Source organism: Phaethon lepturus, unplaced genomic scaffold, assembly GCF_000687285.1.
Source record: "Phaethon lepturus isolate BGI_N335 unplaced genomic scaffold, ASM68728v1 scaffold8991, whole genome shotgun sequence".
NCBI classification, from domain to species: Eukaryota; Metazoa; Chordata; class Aves; order Phaethontiformes; family Phaethontidae; genus Phaethon; species Phaethon lepturus.
Genome location: NW_010515545.1, coordinates 78,347 through 98,665, shown reverse-complemented (window position 1 = coordinate 98,665; position 20,319 = coordinate 78,347). Strand labels below are relative to the sequence as shown.

The window sequence follows — 20,319 nt, the reverse complement described above, 5'->3', positions numbered from 1 at the left end:
ATGCGAGTCAGAAGGAAACTGGAAAAATGTTACGCTAGGAATGAAAGACAGGAAAACACAAGGAGCACCTGCTACTTGCTATCTGTGAGCTGCAGATGCCTTGGCATTTACAACCATGACAGGGACACCCCGTCTTTCATCATGCGACTATAAAATACTAAAACGGTGAGTTGGCTTTAACTAGCCAGCAATCAATTATTGCAGGAGAGCCAATTGATCACATATCATGATTAGCCAGATAATTTGCCTCATATTTCCATTAATGAGCCCAATGGGCATGATTAATTGCCACATGGGGTAGAATTTCAGCATGGCTAGTGGTGAACTTGCTTTGTAATATTGTGAATCCCATTACTGTTAATGGAAATTTAACAGCCAAATCCCCTGTGGATCACTTAGGAAAAATTACTCCTTAAGGTTAAGGGGGATTTCATTAACAGTATTCTAGGATGCTCTGATTTAAAAGTACTGTAAGCTTCAGTGTCATGTAGAAATATGCATCCTACTGGTTTTTGCGTATCCCTCATTATTATATCTATCACATTCCCCTTCCCAAATGGAATTTCAAAACACAGCTCAGCCTATTGAAACGTAAGGGTAAATTTTCTAAAAGTTATTCAAGGAGATTTAGCTGCTAAATTCCTATTAATATTAATGGAAATTGCCCAGCTACATTGCTAGACACTACTCTGAAAATGAACCCCAACAGCAATTTATCAGACTCCTTGATTCCTGATGCCCATATACAGCAGAATGTACACTACATATAAGTCTAAAATTTGGGCTGGAAATCTAGATACCATGTTGTCACAGTTAATGACATCTAGCACTTCATCTTGAACTAGTCTGAGATGTAGACAGTCTTATAAATGACTTTCTGGAGTGTTTGGCATCAAAAGCCAATACATGGATGTCACTCGAACCTAGCTAAAGGATATGTAGAAAAATATTGTCACCCTAGAGTGCCTTACTGACTGTCAATTACTAAGAAAGAGTGGTGACAGAGTGCTCCTATTGTTGGGCAGCCAAGTTGACAGAGAGTTAAATTCCCCGAAATGCAAGGCTTATGTTCTCTGGAACCCAGGGTCCATTAAGATGGACACCCAAAAGAGTCACCTTTTAAATACATGTGAAACAAAAGGATAGCTGCAAATATTAAACAGTGTGTCTCAGACTAGTGATACCAATCATTTAGAATACATGTGGCTATTTTCCAATTTACAAGTAATTGACAAATTGAGCAGCATTTTCACAAATTCGTGCATTGCTGATAATTTACTGGCCATTTATTGTTAATATATGACTGTGACAAAATTATTAAACAGTTTGATATTGGCCAAACTCATACAGAACTTCATCTACTCCTTGATCAACTGGATGAAACTCTTCACACAACGAAATGAGAACTATTGAATATCAGCAGCATCACAGCGTGTACACAGAATTATTTAACCACAAATATGACCACTCAGTGAAAAAAGAGCTTTACACGCAGGCAGTCTGTGCACATCTATTTGTTCAGGTGTTCAAACCCCATTAAATTGAACATCTACAGGAGCTGGTCCCTAAGACATTCCTCTGCAACATTTTACTGATGCAAACCCAATACAAACTCATAAATGATTGCTTAAACAAACAAACAAAAAAAGATACTTTGACGTTTCAGTTCCAAGTTAGAGGAAAGACTGACTGAATCAAAAACCATAAGTTGGCACAGCTAGTGTGAGCCACAGCTTGATGCCACCACAGCCAAGTTGTTGCAAAAAAACCTGACTAGTTTGGGAATACTCATGCACATAAGCTGAAACATCCACATTAATCAACCAAATCAGTCTGTCTATAATAACAAGCAGTTATAAGCATTAAGACCACCCCTAAACAATGCGGCTATAATGGATATGGAAAGGGACCCATCTAGCCTATCTCTGACAATATCCAGGATTTATGGATACATATAAAGGCACTGTATAAACTTTAAATATTGTTTTCTGTTCCACTTCTACACCCTACAGTTATTTTTATACTAAAACTGTGCCCACTTTAGGCAATCTGATCCTTGTGTACTGTGGTGCCTCAAGGTCCATTTTCATCAGACTGCTGAAAAGCAATGCTGGATTCTCATTAGCATGACATCATTTCTAGCTACTTTGTCCAAATACCTAGGGGGATGAATGGATGAAAAGAAAAAAGGCAGTATGGAGAACAAGTGACCACACAGAGAAGGAGAGACCAATGAAGTAGGAGAGTCAGTCAGGCAAAAGGTAACAGAGGAGTAAGGGATATGGTAGACAAATCTCAGAACAGGATTAGTTCTCAAGACCTTGAGGATTGCGGAGACTTCTCCGTGTGCATCTGAGGCTGGCCCTGCTTTGACCCATTAATCTGATTTTATCTGCATTTGCCTCTGGGTTAAATTCCTGAGGTCACTGTTGCAGCCTTCAAATTTTTCTTTCAAATGCATAGCATCTCTAGAAGTCTTTACTCCATCATCTTTCTACAGTCAGAGATGAAGTCAAAAGAAAGCTCTGTGATCAACAATGGCCATTTTTTCCTGCAAAACATAAGCCTCTCTTCTTCTGAATTAATTGCTGTTCAAATTAAAATGTTTCCTTTACGGTATCACTTCATGTCACAGGGGGGATCCCTGGTTAATTGGTCTTGCTATTAAAAAGGTGCCTTTTTTTTTTTCTACCCTGAGTAATAGGTTTTCTCTTTCTCATCTAGTCTAGGCTTCTCTTAAGCAACAACTCCTCAAACCTCTAATGCTTCCCTTACTTTGAACATCCATTGTAAAAGACAATTATGAGTTTTCCTGGGAGTTGCTTAGGGACTTAAGAGGTCTGGTGTCCACACCAGCACTGAGCTTGTAAGTCACTGCCACAGCTAGATGAGAGTGTGGAACATTAAGACCTGGTGGAGTGGAGCCAGGAATGGTGGAGGGATAGGAAAGTGATGAATAAGACATTGGCAAGAGCAGAAAGCAGAAAGTGGAGAAAAGGCCTAAAGACTCACCAGAAAGACAGGAATTAGGAAGAAAAGCTGAAGCAAGGTGGGAAAATTATCCGAAATAATAATAATCCCCCTGCACAGCTCAAGATGATTTGGTCCTGTCGATTTGTCTCATGTACTTGAGTAGCAGCTCATCTCCACTATCCTCATGAAACACTTCCTCTACTACCGGCTCCATGGGGACAAAAATGTCCAAACCCCGAGGAGTGCCCTAGAGAAGATGCAACGAGTGCTGCTTGCGCACCGCACCTGCCTTCCAGCATCGAAAACTGAGCACCAAAGGCAAACGTGTACCTCCCTCTGCATCTTGTTTGCATGGTTCTCACCCTGGGGCCTGACATACGACCAGTGTGGTTACATTTACACCTTCCTTACTCCCGGTTTGGTTCTCTACATCAGAACACTATAAGGCAGAACTGACAGTGGATCTGTTCTTTACTCCAGACACTGTTGTGAAAGTATCTAGAGATAAATAGGGATGTGGTTAGCAGCCATTCACATCTAGACTCTTCAGGCCCTTCATTACCTGCTTTGGGCAGGGGATACCAGCACCAGTGGCAAAAAAACAGGACAGAAATAGTCTTTATTGAATACTTAATGAATCTACGTTAATGAGGAAATATTGCACGCAGCCCTCACAGTGACAGAAGCAGAAACAGTGCAGAAATTAAGGCATGAAAGGGAGAGGGTTAGTGTGTCAAATCCTTATTAATGTGGTAACAAGTACAAACCAGCACTGGATTTACCAGAGTTGTTTTGAAAACAAGTGCCATTCAGATCTACAGTAAATTAAAATTGGTAGCTGCTGTGCCCCTGCACTTCGAGCAGAAATCCATCCCACCCTCACCCTGCACAGCAGGAAGGCATAAACATCTTTCAAACTGGGTTGGGTACTCCATTTTGCTGTATATCACAATTTAAGGAGGTCAATATACAGCAGGTTGAAAGATTTATCATGCAACCTCTAGCAGGCTCATGGATTCCAGTTTGTTATTTAAGGGGTTTCTGTTCTGCTAAATCACAGCACTTTCTTCATATCTAAGAGGGTGCGGACATTCAGGTAATGCCGCTGAAGGAAGGTTTTTCCCTGTCTTGACTTACCAAAAGGCTAAGGAAAAGATTATGGTATCTTTAAACTACCTTTTGAGATGAAATTCACTCAGGTTGCCATATCATCACTCCTCCTTTCTTTTGCTGTCACATTCACCTCAATTTCTTACTTTATCAGTGTCTTGACTCATGGCTAAATTTTAAACTTAAAATGCTAGATTGCACTATCCTTCCCTATCTGCTTGCTTTGGGGAAAAAAAAAGAAAAAAAAGATCAGTGACCTGCAAGGTATGCAGAATGAAAAGTTTTCTGTGAAGGTCTAAGAAACATCTTAAGTGCTAGAATTTGCTATTTTTTTCATGTAGAAACTGCCTTTGACATTTGACATGACAGGAAATTGCTTCAGCAAGATGGACAACAGGCTACGCTTAATTAAAGCAGGCAGAGGGACTGGAAAGGGAGAGAAAGTAACTTATACCACATTTGCACATCACTATATCCTCCTGATGAGATACTGAATACAGATTAATGAGGAACAAGAAAAATGAACCACATTTCCCTTAGCTGCTGAAGACAACCATGAGTTACCAGTGTAAATGAAAGCACAGACAATGCCAAGAGCTGCAGCTGGGCACAGGGTGACACAAACCTGGGTCCAAATTCTGCTTTCTAAAACTCACTTCCTACTTCCACTGCAACCCGGAGCAGAATATTTCAGCATGACTCTAGAAGCAAAACACATTGACTCTCAAGTTAAAAAATGTCCTAGGAAGGAGCTGGGAAGGAGGAGACAGAAGAATGCCTTTGTTGCTTGCATGGCAAGGTAGGGAAGTTAATGGACTGATTCAGTTTATACCAGGTCTGGCCTAATATTCTGGGTGCTCAGTGCAGAACACTCAGGGCTTGGCTCCATCATCTATATTCATACCTCCTTCCCCTTCAGGGACAGGTCAGGTTCATCTGAAGCAGCTAGTACAACCATAGGTGATTTCAAAACTGACTCTACCAAGACCTGTCCTCTTCTTTCAGGAGATGCCTGTCAAAGTTTGGTTTGACATGTCCCATTCTCCACGCACTCGCCCAAAAAGTTATTAGTTACAGTGTCCTGGACATCATTAAGTTGCCTTCTGGCCCTTTGCGAAATTCTCACATTTCAGTTGCTCTCAGTCCACAACTGCTTAATCACTACCCCCATAAGGCTTGCTTGCCTTATCTCACTCCTATGGTTTCTCATCTAGAGGGTTTGGGTTTTTTTAAGATTTCTATCAGTTATTTTCTCTTCTCTTTTTTATAGGTTAAGCCTGACTTTTTTTCCCACCTCATAATTCATGTGTCATAGACATCAAGGGAGGAGACACAAGGGAAAGCAGCATACTCACTGAACTGAATAATCAGCTAACAAAATTTCTAAGATGATGGAGGCAGTTCAAATAATATTGAACTATTAGTTCAATACACAACAGTCTACTACAGTTGACTGAGAAAATAAATGCATTATTGGCAAGTTGCTGGATACATCAAATCACAAAGACAAAACTCCAGGCATCAGGCAAGATTCCAGTCTGACAAAGAAAGATGTTCAAGATCCATAGCCTGTTCTTAAAGGGAAGACTTTGGAGGTGGGCGCTAGAACCAGCTCTAGACATAGCAGATCTTAAAGCAACTGCACATGTTTGCAAACAAACATGGATTCATGCTAAAACTTAGGGCACTGATGCCTTCAACAAGTAGCTGAGTATAAAACAACCTGATTTGCTCTCTGAATTTCCATTCGACATGTTGTTTTCTGGGGGTGTTGTCCCTGCTTAAGGGCATTTTGCCTTGGGAATTTTGAATCTAATTTTAAACAAAATTTCAAGACATATTATAACTAATTTCTAATTGATAGGTCAAACTAGATGTTTAAGAATGAACAGCTCACAGAGGTTTTGCATGTGTCTATTAGAGAGCTGACACCTGACCGCATAAAATATATTTAATAGCTGATACAATTAGATCCAGGTCTTCAGAGGAATTACTTACTGAAGGTGATATTTTAATAAAAATCCATAGAGAATCATCACATACCTAGCAGATATGCATGAACTGCTAATATCTGTGTTGTATGGGAAGACAATGTTTCAGTGATCAAGTTTCCATACAACGTAGATAATATGAAAGCTGAAAGAAAAATGCAGCTGTCTTTCCTGGTCTGGTGGAGGTGACTTTTTCAGACTTTTGAGACTGGTGTGCCTTTTTTGAAGTAATAAATTCTGATCTCTTTATATTTACTATAAAAGAGTGAAAAAAAATGCATTGGCAATGAGGATAAGGATATATTATTTTTTGTGCATGCTTTAAGGATTTGTCACAGTGCTAAAAGGGTGAGTTATTTGTTTTGGATTGTAGTAAAGTTTGCAAGAAGTCCCAGCCTCCTCCCAGTGCCACAGAACAATTCACAAAATTTTTTTACAAGGCAAAAATTAAATGTAAGTGAAATTTAAACTTACCGATAAAAGTGGCATTTTGGTTGGACAGGTGGGTTACTGGGGAGGGTGCAGAGCAGTGCAATGTATACAAATGACAGAGCTATAATTTATCATGTGACTCTATTCTCACAATAGGATATTGTATGGCACAAAATAAAGTCCCTGAGGTTTCATCTTTTGTCTTACTCTGAAGCTTTAAAGGTTTACTGTTTGGGAATTAATGTTTACAAGATCTGAAAACAATGGACATTGTGAGTGGAAACAGAGGGAAGTGCTTTTGTAGGCATGCAAAAGAATATCCTTAATAATCTGTGCAGCTTTTTAGATTGAAGGTGCTTTGACCCTTACAAACAAATCCCTTCGCGTTTCATCTGGCATGTGTTCAAGCAGCCCCAGTTCTAGAAATATTGACGCTTTTCTCTTATCTATTTACTTTAACAGCTTCTTTACCCGATTCCTGAATTGGGCACAATACTTCCCTGGCTCTCAGAATATAATCTCCATCCTCTTCCCGACTGCTTTGTACACATTTTTTTCTATAATACCAGTAATCAGAAAAGTACACATTTTGAGGCTTGGAGCCGCCTGCCTGCATTGGCTAATCTTTGAAGAGCTTCTACCATTCTCAAAATCCTTCTTATTAGGCAATTTGCTTCTTAACACTCAGCACTGTGGCTGACCCTCCTTTTTGTCAACACACCCCATTCTACCTTCTTTTTCTCATCACTGTTCTTGACACTCTGACCCCACGCACGGTGCATGATGAAGACCGTCCATCTGGTGAAGCTCTTGTGATACGACAGACCCTTTCTCTTTCCCAGCCTTCTCTCTCTCAACCTCTGTCTACATTCCCGTATTTCTACATAAATAGAGGCATTTCTATACAAGTAAAAATCCTTTTTTGTAACCCCTTCCATTCTAATACTACGTATATATTGAGAGTGTATCAGTTCATCACAGCACCTAAACAGTTTGGCATACAAACAACAGACTTATGATAGCCCCTTTTAAGTTAGACATATGCTATTGATTATGCATATTAATGGAATAATTTATGTGCAAAAGTGATGATAGTATATTTATGGTTAAGACAATTGGAGCTATGCAGAATGTTCACAATGAAAATTTAAAGTCTGCCTAATTTAAAGACTGTTCTGCTTTCATTTTGCAAAATTGATTGAAGCCAAACCAAAGTTTCTCCCTTTAATTCTTTTACAAATTAACACTACAAAATATAGCCCTTCCATATGTTCCTGCTTTTGGAGAAAAAAATGCATCTGTATTTGAAATTGTGCATTTTTGACTCACTGTACTATGAAGTTTAGTGTGTTTCAGCATAAATCCAACTATTTCACAGAAGCCCTGAGAGGAGGAATGGCCCCATATGAGCACTAGTCCATGACTTCTATATGCATTTAAATATGTATACACAGACTTATACACACACACACACACACACACAGAGATGAGTTATCAAGATGGGAGACACGATGTGTGTGTGATGCTGCAGAAAGAGGGCATGCTTAATTAAGGGGATAACAGTACATAGAAAAGAACAAGTCTACATGTTCATGACAAAAAGTCTGGCTTTCTGATATGTCTTATATTGGAGATCATTGTAATATCTGATTTTTTAGACTAAGTGGTATCAGAAAAAAACACTATTCTCAAATTCTTTTCACGTGCTCATTTTGCAATCAACAAAAGACAACAATTGCTTATTTAAAAACAAACAGTGATTGATATGGCTAATATTTAAACTGTGCATAGAAGGGAAAAATCTCAGCCAAGTTACACAGGAAATCATAGGGAAGAAAGCATGTACTATAAATCACGCGAGTTCCTCTGCATGTCTGTGTTGGTTACAAAGTAAGAAGTCCCTGCAAAGCAAAGACCTGACAAGCGAAGGAACTCTGGCTTGACAGTGTTCAGTATACTGAACAGCGTATGAGGAGCTATTTCCAGTGCCCTCTACTTTCGTTTTATTTTAGTTAGAGACCTATTTGTCTATGTCCACTCTTGGGAACCGGGCAGCCTGAGACCAAGCCGCTTGAAAGCCACCCTGGTTAGGAAGGGCAGCTGGTGGAAAAGGCAGCCGACGCGCTCTCGCTTCACAACGCACGGTAACCCAAACTCCTTCTGACAAAGGAAATCAATACTTCAGTAGGAGACGTGCCCCAGCTTGGCACAGAATCTCAAATGAACAAAAGGCCTCCTCCTGCCTGAAGATCACCCCCAGAGCACTGTATCAAAACTCACCTCATTTAATACAAGCATCTGCAGAGGGTATTTTCCTCTCCACGCCTCCCACGTCCTTCTTTAACATTTACTGTTTGAGATCAGTAGTCTATACAATTTATCGCACCTGTCAAGGCTAATTTATTCATGCGATTTGGCAGTAATCAAAAAGACTGAGATCGATGTACCAGCAAACCCTGACATTTATTCATATTTTAAAGTCCCATTTGACCTTGAACTGCAGCTAACTGGAGCCGAACTTGTCAGCAGCTCTCTGAGGCTCACTGGGTCTGGCAGAACAGTGCCTCCGGGCTAAAAGCATGATGTCAGGGCAACAAACGCCTGAACCTTGAGCACAAAAGGCTGAACCACAGACAGAGGGCTAGGAGACCGGGGGAAATGGCACCGTTATCAGCACAGCGGTCACAGACCCACCAGTCGATCCAGCACGTGCGCTGGTGCAGCTTGAACCTGCACGTTCCCACTGTATGACTGTTCAGAAATCAATGGATTTTTTGCTGCGGGGTAAAAAGGGCAAGGGAAAGGAGCGAAGAAGGAACATGATGCGTGTCTGCCTGCAGTAGCACAAGCAGGTACCCTCGGTTGCCCTCGCCAGACCGCTGCCAGGCTGGCCCGCACGTGGGCCGCTCACGGCGAGTCAAGGGGAGGCGAAGGGAGAGACAGAAAATAACACCACCTTCCCTCCCCGCGGGGGCACAGCGGCAGCGGCCGGTGATCCATCCACAAAGGGCAATCAGAAGATGTATCAGAAACACTGCAACCCGCTAGGTACCTGCCAGCACAACGTGGCAAAACCAACTGGAAACAGGAACCGAAAAAACAGATCTCAAGAGACTTGCTTTGAATGTGCTCGCACACTCCTCAGGAACAGGCTTTAGAGCTTGCTTATTCCTTTTGAAGTCCATCATCCTTGTCCTCTCCTCACTCAATCATGCCCTAAAGGAACATAGGAATTTTAAGCACAGTTCCTCTAACGCATGCATGTGCTGTAACCTCCTCCAGTGATCATTTCAGGCTTCGAATTCAGAGCAATTAGTAGAGAAACATGATAAAGTCTATTTAAAATAGTTCGAACCTGGGCTCTGCCGTTCAATGACTCTCAGATGCCTCATGAGGACATTTTTAAAGCCTTCTGCCTCAGTTTCCCCTTGGCTAAATGGAGGCATACTTATTTACTTGCTCCCCCAGAGTGTGCTAGGAATTATGGGCATGACATGCTTTGCAGTTATTGAATCGTTTGTTTTTCTGCTGATAGGAAGATATTTGTGTAAATGACATGCTATTAGAGATGCAGAGGAAATCTAAGTGGCATTTTAGGTAGAAATATGCTGCTGCAGTTTCACTGAAACATGCAAACAGATTATTTTATTACAGTCAAAACACTTGAATATGTAATATCCAGTTGCATCTAACAGATTTGCAGACGTATTTTGATGCTTCTCTGGGTTCTCCTTGGCTGCATTTCTCACACTATAAATTCTGTATGTCATACTAAATATGATTTTTCAGCGAGATCTGCCTTTTCTAAGCCTAGAATACAAATAGAAATGACAGATATGCCGTTTTGTGTTTGTTTTCCTTTCTTTTAAATAGCTGACACCTTTCTGTTATGTTGGAAGAAAGTTAACAGTGGAAAGCAATTGGCATTTTGACCAATGCATTTGTGCACATTCTATATATGTCTAACGTTGCCATGCGATCTAATGTTCATGGAAGAGAAACAATGACATATGAGGATGCAAAGGTAATTTGTCTGTATGGCTCTAGAGTAGTTGCAGTATGCAAGCAGTGCAACTACGTACAGAGCTCTAAGTTACAATAAACGTGCTAATAGAGCATTTCAGCCCACCTGTTTCCCCATTTTTTCTATGTAGGAAACAAAATTTGAGAGAGAGACTCTTGGAACTCTTTAAGGGAGACTTTAAATATTTTATCAGAATTTTTTTTCACTTCCTTCCTTCCATACTGAAATGACTTAATTTACTTGTGCAGGAGCAAAGCAGGAATTCAGGTCCACAATACTGATGAAAAATAGTACAGAACAAATGTGGCAAATAGGTGTCACCAAGTTCCCAACTCCCGGCAGCCAATATGATTGAAAGATACATTACTGCAGACGTCATGTCCCAAAATACTGCCATGAAACATTCCCCCAAAGCTTTTACAGAACACTGAATCAAAGGAAATGATATGCCTCTGGAGGATGAGCAATTTTTTTGTTTTTAATTTTTTGGTGGGTTTTTTATTACTTTGTTTGTTTGCACAAATGATGACCAGTGTCCTTCTACAACATGACTGCAATCAAATGCTCACTGCCACCAGTACCAAAAAGGAAGAAATCATAGAACTGAAGCAGGCTTGGGAGAGTATTTTAGGGTTTACTCACAGGAGGAAGATTAGGTGGCAACAGATGAACTTCTCATCTGCTTGCTGTTTTGACTCTGTGCCAAGGACTTCCATCCTGCCCACAGACACTCACACCTGTGCATCTTCTGTCTGTGCTCAGCTGAACAGGGATCTGTTTCCCTGCTCTGTGCCCTCTATGCCTGGTCTCCTTCCTCCCTGAGCTCTTTGGTGGGCAAATCGTCTCTCCCTGCCTCCTTCCTGCAAGGTGCCTGGCTAGTAGCGCCTTTCTGAAACGTTAACTGCAACACAAATAGTAAGAGCTCTTCTGCACTCCTTTCAGAGGACTTTTTCTGCCACTCTAGAGATGACAACTTTACCATTCTGTATATTGTTTTGCCCACTATACAGTGAATGTTATCATTGCCATTCGCAGATGGGCAAACTGAAGAGGAAGGGTAGGAAACACACTCCTCAAGATCATGCAGCTGGCAAGTATTCCCCAGCCAAGTGCTTGACCTGCTATACAACACAGCTGCCCTGTCCAGGGGCTCCTTTATTGTGAATATTTCCATTGCACTATACAGGCCATTAAAACCAAATTTACAGAAGACTTACATTAAAAATTTCTCATTGGTGGCTAATCTTCTGCTACATTCAACAGAAAATAATTTGTCTCTTTCATCATTTCTTCACAGCATTAAGTTGCTTTTATTTCTGTGTGTTACACACAATGAAGATAACAGTATAATTTTTTGGCACTGAGGAGTGAACCTTTATTCAATGACACAGGTACACGCATTACTCATTCCCTGCTTCTGCTCCTCAGGTCGGAGGCTTCCATCACAGAGGTCAGCTCAACATGCTTTGCTCTATTCAGGCAACACTATTGCAAGGATAATTACTAGTCAGTTAGACATTTCTTTAGCAGACTGCAAAAGACACAGTAAAATATGTCATATTACCTCCCAAAGTTTTCCAGGCAAAATTAAAGCACAACCAAACAAACCTAAACTCCATGACACTTTCCCACTCCAAACCCACAACTCAAAGACCAGCTCTGTCCTCCTCAAGCTCGCATGACAAGAATGCTTCCACTTGCCAGCTGGAAGGATTTATATGCCTCTGTTTAACATCATAAATAATGGTGACTCAAATTTTCCAACAAGGGTAACACCTAAGCAAGAGCTGATAGTTTATATATTTTGATGCCTGCAACCCCATCTCAAGACTAGAGGGTCTCATAAAACTGACAGCTCACCTCTAAGGCTGAAGTACATTTTCTCCAATGAGACGGTTTGCCTGGAGTATGGTGCCTGGGAAAACCCGTCCAGCAACACAACCACACATAGGAGCCCTGGTCAGAGCCAAGAGCAGCAGTTTGGGCTGTGGGTCTCTCAACCCTGGCTGCTCCTCCAGGACTTAGGCTGCTAATCTGGGTCAGGGACCGCCACACAGGACACCATCCCAAACCAAGGCTTTCTTCCAACTACAGAAGCTCAGGGTGAAAGGACTCCTACCAACCTAAGAGCCCTCTATGCTTCCTAGTGGGTCAGATTAAACCTCTCATCCTGAGATAAACAAGAACCACCTGGGGAGCTAATGAAAAGGTCAATTGGAAAACAGGCATCTCCCTGCTCTGGGAACAGCTGGTATCCTGAAACACTTCTGCATTTCATTTTTCGAGTGGAAAGATGTTTTCCACAGTACTTTAAGAGTTCTGAAAGAGATTCAAAATGTTTCCGAAAAACTCAAAGAAACCTTTTGCCAGGTGTACTGAGCACCCCGCTAAGGACTGACAGTTAGGCACATCTGGGTACACAACAGCCCAAGCCAGACTTTCAGTAATCAGCATCAACATTGAGAGTTCTACAGAACATTTGGAGTTTTGGATGAGTTGTTATTTTGCAATAGAAAATACGTTGTACCAGAAAGTTTCTGACCAGCTGTAGCTCATCTCTAGGCTTTTGGTTCAGTCTCATCATTAGGCAAGCAAAACCTACTTCAATCTCAACACAATTAGCACACTCAAGTTTTCTGCATTTTGCCTCTCCCTCTCTTTCAGTTCACACTTGCCACTGCGGGGGAACCTGTGTTTGATTTATATTAAGCCTGCAAGAAAGTAGCTGAGAAGAAAGCAGCAAAGACTAAGGAAGCATTTTCTTTCCTCGGTTCTATTGCTGTTGATCTCTTTCTGAAATTTCTAGCCTTGTGCTTTTATAATGACCTAGTACATGAAAGAGTTTGTAACATAAAATGTTACACTCAATGGAGCATGATGTGATATTGAAGCCAAATGGCCAGATGCTCTTTTCTGAGCTATTTCCAATGCTCCCACTTTAGAGAATGTTTTTAACGGTATTCACAGGCTCTAGTCCTGTAGTTTGCTGGCAATTTCATGCTAGAGCACCATTGCGCTATGTTCTGATGAAAACATTGTTTTCCATTCAAGGTTACAGTTATCTTCAGTTTAATAAAAAGAGATATTGAAGCCAAATGGCCAGATGCTCTTTTCTGAGCTATTTCCAATGCTCCCACTTTAGAGAATGTTTTTAACGGTATTCACAGGCTCTAGTCCTGTAGTTTGCTGGCAATTTCATGCTAGAGCACCATTGCGCTATGTTCTGATGAAAACATTGTTTTCCATTCAAGGTTACAGTTATCTTCAGTTTAATAAAAAGAGAAAAAAAAAAAGAGAAAAAAAGCACACTCTGGTTCAAAGAAATTGCAGAGTTGAACTCTCTACCCAGAGACAAGATCGTACATCCCATTTAGAGTACAATGAAGACTATATAAATGATCCAGTAGGAGAAAAACCCAAGTACTCTAACTTAGTTGGAACAGGCCAAGGGCCATCTTTTAGCTGTTTGGCTTTGCTTTACACTGTTTTCACACTCCTCTGTTTCTTGTGTGGGAAGACCCTTTACATGAAAAATCCTCCGGTTTGAGACATGGTTGATATCAGACATTTGAAACCTGGCATCAGGCTCTGGCTGTCACACTGCAATTCAGCCTGTCCTCTTCATCTGCTTTTTCATGGTTTTCTTGTTTGCTGACAGCAGTGCATCTCTTTGCTTCACTGCACGGAGGCACGAGCACCAGTTACTGGGAGGATGCAGCCACAGAACAGGACCAGAGTAACCAGGGCTGCTAACAGCTTTCTCTAAGCCGTTAACGCAATTATCGCCCCGCGTAGCTCCTTGGGACTGGCAGTGGCACACTTCGGCACAGAGGGCAGTGGGGACTCGTGGGCACTTCGGACACTCCAGGGTTCAGCAGCTTGGGATTTAATGCCTGCATGAGCATCCCCACTTACAACTAGGTCTGCCTCTTTTTCCAGACAGAACGCATTATGGCTTTATACAAATGTCAAGCCTAATCTCATCCTGTTTGAATCAATGAAACTCCGCTGGAATTAAGAGATGCTGAACATTCAGAGAGGCAGAGGACCTGGCTCATCATATATGCGCATCACCACAGAATAGACTATTCCAATCCCTATCTTGAAGGGGCAAAGGAGTTGCGAATCAATGTAATCCAGGCACCATGAATTCAATCCTTTCATGATTTCTTAATGCTTGACTTTACAAGCTTAACACTCTTTACATTAGGAAATGCCTATAAAAATGCTAAATTAAACTGGAGATGGAAAAGAGGACACCTTTACTTACACAGCTTATCCGGAGGGTGAGACCTCGGAAATTTATCAGAGAGATCTTTGCAACCTATGTAACAGAGTAACTTTCAACAACAGTAGATTACATCACTTATTAGGATTTTCCTTAGGCAGTGCAGAGTTCAGTGTGGAACTGATCAGAAACATTTTAATAGCTTTTAACTTTGTGCTGCAAATGCTGATTTATTGCACTCCAGTGTGAATAGGCATATATAAGGACAGAGTGCACTACATTTTCAGATGCCAGCAACTGTAAATTTTTGTTAACATCATTTAAGTGATTAAATGGCTTCAAACTGAAAGGCTTTCTTTTAAAACTTTTCATTTGAGGCTGAATTAATTTATACTAAAAATTACAGCTTGGGAAAGGTCAAAATAAAACTGAAGTATTTTTGGATTTACAGAAATAAGACATTTTTATTAACCTGTATTTTTGTACAATTTTCATTTGTATTTTACACACAGCATGTAGGAAAAAACCCTGAAATTTTGAGAAACTCTCCAGAATGGGGTATCTACTTACCTCTTCGCTCTAAAACGAAGGGCCCGGCCTCATGAATGACACAGGGTAAAAAGCATTGTCCAGAATTCAGAATTAAAGTTTGCTATAAATAAACCTTGTGACATTTTCATTACAACATACCAGCCTAGAATCTGCATTTAAAACACTGACTGCTCAAAGGAATCTAAAGCTCATTAGCTAAAGGTAATAAAATCAGGTCAAGAATTCACTGCTCAACAATCTACCATTAGCATTTCTGTTCAGAGAAAATGTAGTTCATCTGTTTTTAAAGAAAGTAAAGCCAGACCATATAGCATAAGTTTGGAAAGTATAATGAAAGCTTGTGTATGAAAGTCCGTTAGGTAACGAGCTTTATTTCTTCATAGAGACATTTCAGTGGATCTGCATCGTGATTTTTTTAGAGTACACACAGTATTTCTGCAAAGCCCAGAGGTGGAACTGCATTTCTAGGTATGGAACCCATGCCTGGTTTCAGGTAGGAACCTTGGCCACCATTAGCAATGTAATCACAACAGCAGAGAACACAAATGATCTGAGCTTTTATCCTGTTTTCAGACAATTCTTTTCAATCCTGATGAACTGTGTATTCCCAGGGCGATGCTGTTGCCCCTTGCCAAAACTGGCCAAAGTTACCTGTGACCCATCTGTACAAGCCGAGGTCACAATTAACCTTAAACGTCCAGCTAAGCTCTGCCGGAGAACTAAGCCATCATATGAATTCACCATAGACTGAATTTGTCACACTGGTACCTAGGGACATCTCTAATTGATTTCTCTGGCCAGGACCTCTTAAATAGTAGGTTTCTTTAAGATCTCTCAAATTGGGTAAGTCATTGTGGGGGGGTGCCAAATCTTTGAGCACCTCTAAAAGTTTCATCAACTGATGCACATTCCCTCCTTTGAGGTATATCACAGTGCTACTGAGAATAAAGTAGTATGGCCAGTTGATGCTGGCCATAAAAGAGAAAAAGTTTTGCTTTCAGTTGTCAGTGTAGCAACGTATTTTTTATTTAATTTGTTTGGATTCTTAATGGTGGAAGCAGAATTTAATTTGTACCAGAGTATCCTTTAAAATAAATGCTTGATCTCTTCCCACCCACCATTACAGTTGATGGGTACAAAATAAAAAGAACAGCAATTCATTCACCTTATCAGTGGAGCACCAGAGGAAGAGAGAGATCCTTAGTGCAATGATTAATGCCTTGCTATAAAAAGATGCATTATAAACTGCTTGCATTAGGTCAAATCATAAACTAGGCTTTTAATGTTTATATGATCCCTTTCTAAATAATTAAGTGTGTCTGTAGCTCCCACTAGGATGGAAACCTACATGATGCTGCAAACCATGCAGTTTGCTACAGGGTCACAATTTGGGACCCTCACTTAACAGGATCCCTGTCTTTCTCTACATTCAAGCATTGCTTGAATTTCTCTTACTATTGGGACATGTCTCTGTACGATGGATCAGAGAGACCAATTGATGTCCAGGTGCAGCAAAGATGAACGTGATCTACCCCAAGTTTAGGGTGTGTTCTTCAGGCACAGACACACCCATAGCTTTGCTGCAGGAGAAAGTACCATTATTTTTCTTTATCTCTGCCTCCAGGTTGGGAAAAGGACAGCTGAACCACAGCTGAAATGAAAATAGGGCTCTCTACCACTCTCTGGATCCACGTGGATACAAGGAGGCAGAGCGGTGGTGCGGTGCTTGCCTGAATGCAGCTAACAAGCCAAGCTGCCCGGGCTTGTGAAGGGCACCGCATCCACGTAGGGGTCACCCACAATTTGACTTTGTAAATTCCTGGCCAAAATCAGCTTTTAGGTGCTCACAGACAACTCCCACCAGCTTCAGTAGCTGGTTGGTGAACACTAAGAAAATAGCACTGTTTGTCCATAGAAGAATTCAGTCCTGTATTTATCCATCTTGCAGCGAAACTGTCATCTTTGAAAAATATAGTACAAGATGATATTATATAAGTGTCCATCTATTTCCGTACTATCACAAGCCTGCAATCATGTCCATCTCCCTTTTATTTCCCAGAACAGCTGGTGATTTTTCTCAACCAAACCAGAATCTCCCTAGCTTGGCAAACAGGCATTGGCTTCACCGCAAAGCTACCCCATTAAGGAGAATGTTGCAGCTCTAACCAATCTGAAGTTTACACACACACACACACAAAAGTGTTAAAAAAAGAGCTGCAGAGCCCTAAATATTTTCAACAGATGTGGTATACCCATCAGTTTGTGCACTGCTTACTCAATATAGAGAATCATTTAGGTTAATTATTTAAATATTTCCAGCTATGGAATTTAGAAAAGGGAAAAGCCAATAGTGGAATACCCAAGATGATGATCTTTTAATAAACAATAGATTTAAGGGGGATTAGTTTGGTTATCAAACAGTATCCTACCAAATCAGCTCATTAGTTTCACTGACTTTCCCTATTTCACTTTATTAAAACAATTTAAATGAGGGTTCATTAGATGCACTGTAATCTAATTCAGAGACTCCAAGCTTAATCCCTTTTCTTTTAGCAGTAACATGATAATAGTTTGCAAAAAAGTTTAAAGGATTTTTGTTACAGCTATCTTAAATAGGGACTGTTTTCAGCCAAACGCGTGCCACCACTTCCCCACCATTTTATTATTTATTATTATACCATTTGTTGCTCTTCACTCACTCATTCATTCATTTATTCCAGCCCTTTTCTGTCTTTCATTGCTACATACAGACAGAGTCACACATCAACAGCATCCCTCTGTGCAGATGTAGGGGTTATGCCAAATATCCCCATGTGGGTCAGTGCACCAGGCCTTGGGAAAGGAATGATTTTTTGCAACTTACTTTGAGATTCCAGAGTTAAAAAAACCACCTTTGTAAATTCACAGTGATTTTATAAATATCCTAGAGGGAAGGGAGAAGGTTCCTGTGCATTTTCATGCTGCTAGTTTCTGACAGCTCTGAAAGACACACAGGAAGGGATCATGCATAGGACTTGCAAATTTGGAGGCAGACACTGTATATATATATAAATACTATATAATAACACACTATATAAATCAAGGCTGAAAAGATAGAGTAACAGATCCATGCTATGGACATACAGCTTATTTCAGAATGAAGTTACTCATACTCATGTACTTTCATAAAGCCTTTTTCAAACAGTAGGGTTAATTATTCTTTATAGGTCAAAAACCCCCAAGCCAAAAAACCCCACCAAACCCTAAGAATGAGAGCTGGTTTCAAGATCGTAGGTTTCTGCAGACTTTAACAGGTTCCCTACCCCTGAAAACCTGTCCTTGCTCACTTCAAATCCTTGTCTCTTCAACAAGTGCCATTTCATAATCCTATTAAAACCTTTGCCTCTGTTTACCAGGAGCCCTAATTGTACTCAGCAAGTTCTTCTCGTCTAAGGAAGAGCGACAGCTTTCAGATTTCTTAGGAGGCTTATTCATCAGCCACGCCAGAGTTTTGCCAGAGCGTTCAATCTATTCTGGGAGCAGCCATGTGGAAAAAGTTTCAAACAGCTCAAAGCCCTGCACAATGATAAAGGGAAAGCTCACACAATCCTGGTAATAGCCTGACCCTCTTAAGGAAAATTGGATGATTTGTGGTAGCAGTTTTTCTGTCCCCTATGTGAATTCTGAACCTGAGAGTATAAGCAGTGTATTCACACAGTCCCAGTACAAACCCTATCCCTCTTGCGATGCTGGAATAATAACTACACACCCATATGTGAAAATAAAGTCTTGCTGCAATGACCTTCTTCCTCAGCCCACTGGTGCGAAGGAGTTTGTAGCCATTTTAGAAAAAAAGAGTCAGATAAAGAATGGACTAATTTGATGTTCAGTGTTTCACCATGAGCAGAGTATATGCTTTAATGAGCACATTACATGCACCAGGGATGTGTTACTGTGAAGCAGGGAATAAAGAGTAAGGGGAAAATAATTAAACAGTCAGCTTTATAATGAGGAAACTGTGTTCATGCAACATTAAGTGGCCTAATTTTCAAGTGCTAAGCAAAGACATGTTCCTTGGACTTCAGAAGGACTTGCTGGCAAGCTCCACCTTGAAAACAAGGGCAAAGGATCACAAGTATCAAACTTCCTATAGGTCCAGACCGATGCTGTCCCGAAGTCATCTGTCCGCAGTTTGCACTGACCTATCCGACAGGATCGAATACCTGTACCCTGTAGTTCTTACTCTATCAGGAGGACCCTTAAAGTTTTGAAATACCACTGCATTCCCCATGTGTGGGATGTAGAACATTACAACTAACTTCCACCAGCTTGGCCTTAGTTTTCTGTTGGTAAAACGCCTGCTAGGCCACCAGCATACAACGTCATGTAGGCGCAACGAGCACATGAAGACATACTGTAGCTGTTTGCACAAGCAGAGCTGCTGGAAAAGGGGAAAATCTGTCTCACTGGGTTCAGACACTGACAGAATGAACTAATAAACCATATTTCTGACTGTTATCAGTTCTCTCAAGGCCAGTAAGGCCAGGAACATTCATCTACTGGGACTGTCAGTTCCAGATAGTGTTGCAATATCCATTACTTCAGCGTAATAGCCTATCAGTCAGACAGCAGTTCTGTTGGGCCACAGGTTCCCTGTTTTTCTTTGCAAACGGACATGGCTCAAAGTCTCTTCTTTGTTACTCACCCTCATGCCTAATTCAATGTTTTCTCCTCCATAGACCTCCATACCAGGGTCAAGCAAGCCAATCTCGCCAAAATACTCTCGGTCCACTACAAAAGAGCATCCAATCATGGCTGGTGTCCTGCGCAGAAAGATTAAAGCAAAGTCATTTATTAGCTACTGCAGAACCCCTCATAACAAATTTACACAGACAACACAGTTCTTACTCTTCGAGTTTACATTTTAAATTTATCTATTAGCATGCAGTCACATTTCACTTCATCCCTCAATGGACAGAGGACCTTGTGGGACCAGAGCCACCCAGATAACTAGCACACTGCCAGACACA

General features: G+C 40.9%; 1 protein-coding gene across 1 annotated transcript in view; it reads right to left on the bottom strand.

Moving 5' to 3' along the window:
- GALNT9 (polypeptide N-acetylgalactosaminyltransferase 9) overlaps positions 1-20,319 on the bottom strand; it is a gene marked incomplete at its 5' end in the record, with an annotated part of 152,794 nt that overhangs the window by 54,135 nt on the left and 78,340 nt on the right. The window contains one exon of the mRNA XM_010295802.1: positions 19,995-20,112. Within this exon, the coding sequence (XP_010294104.1) occupies positions 19,995-20,112 (118 nt within the window). The remainder of the gene's footprint in view (positions 1-19,994; positions 20,113-20,319) is intronic.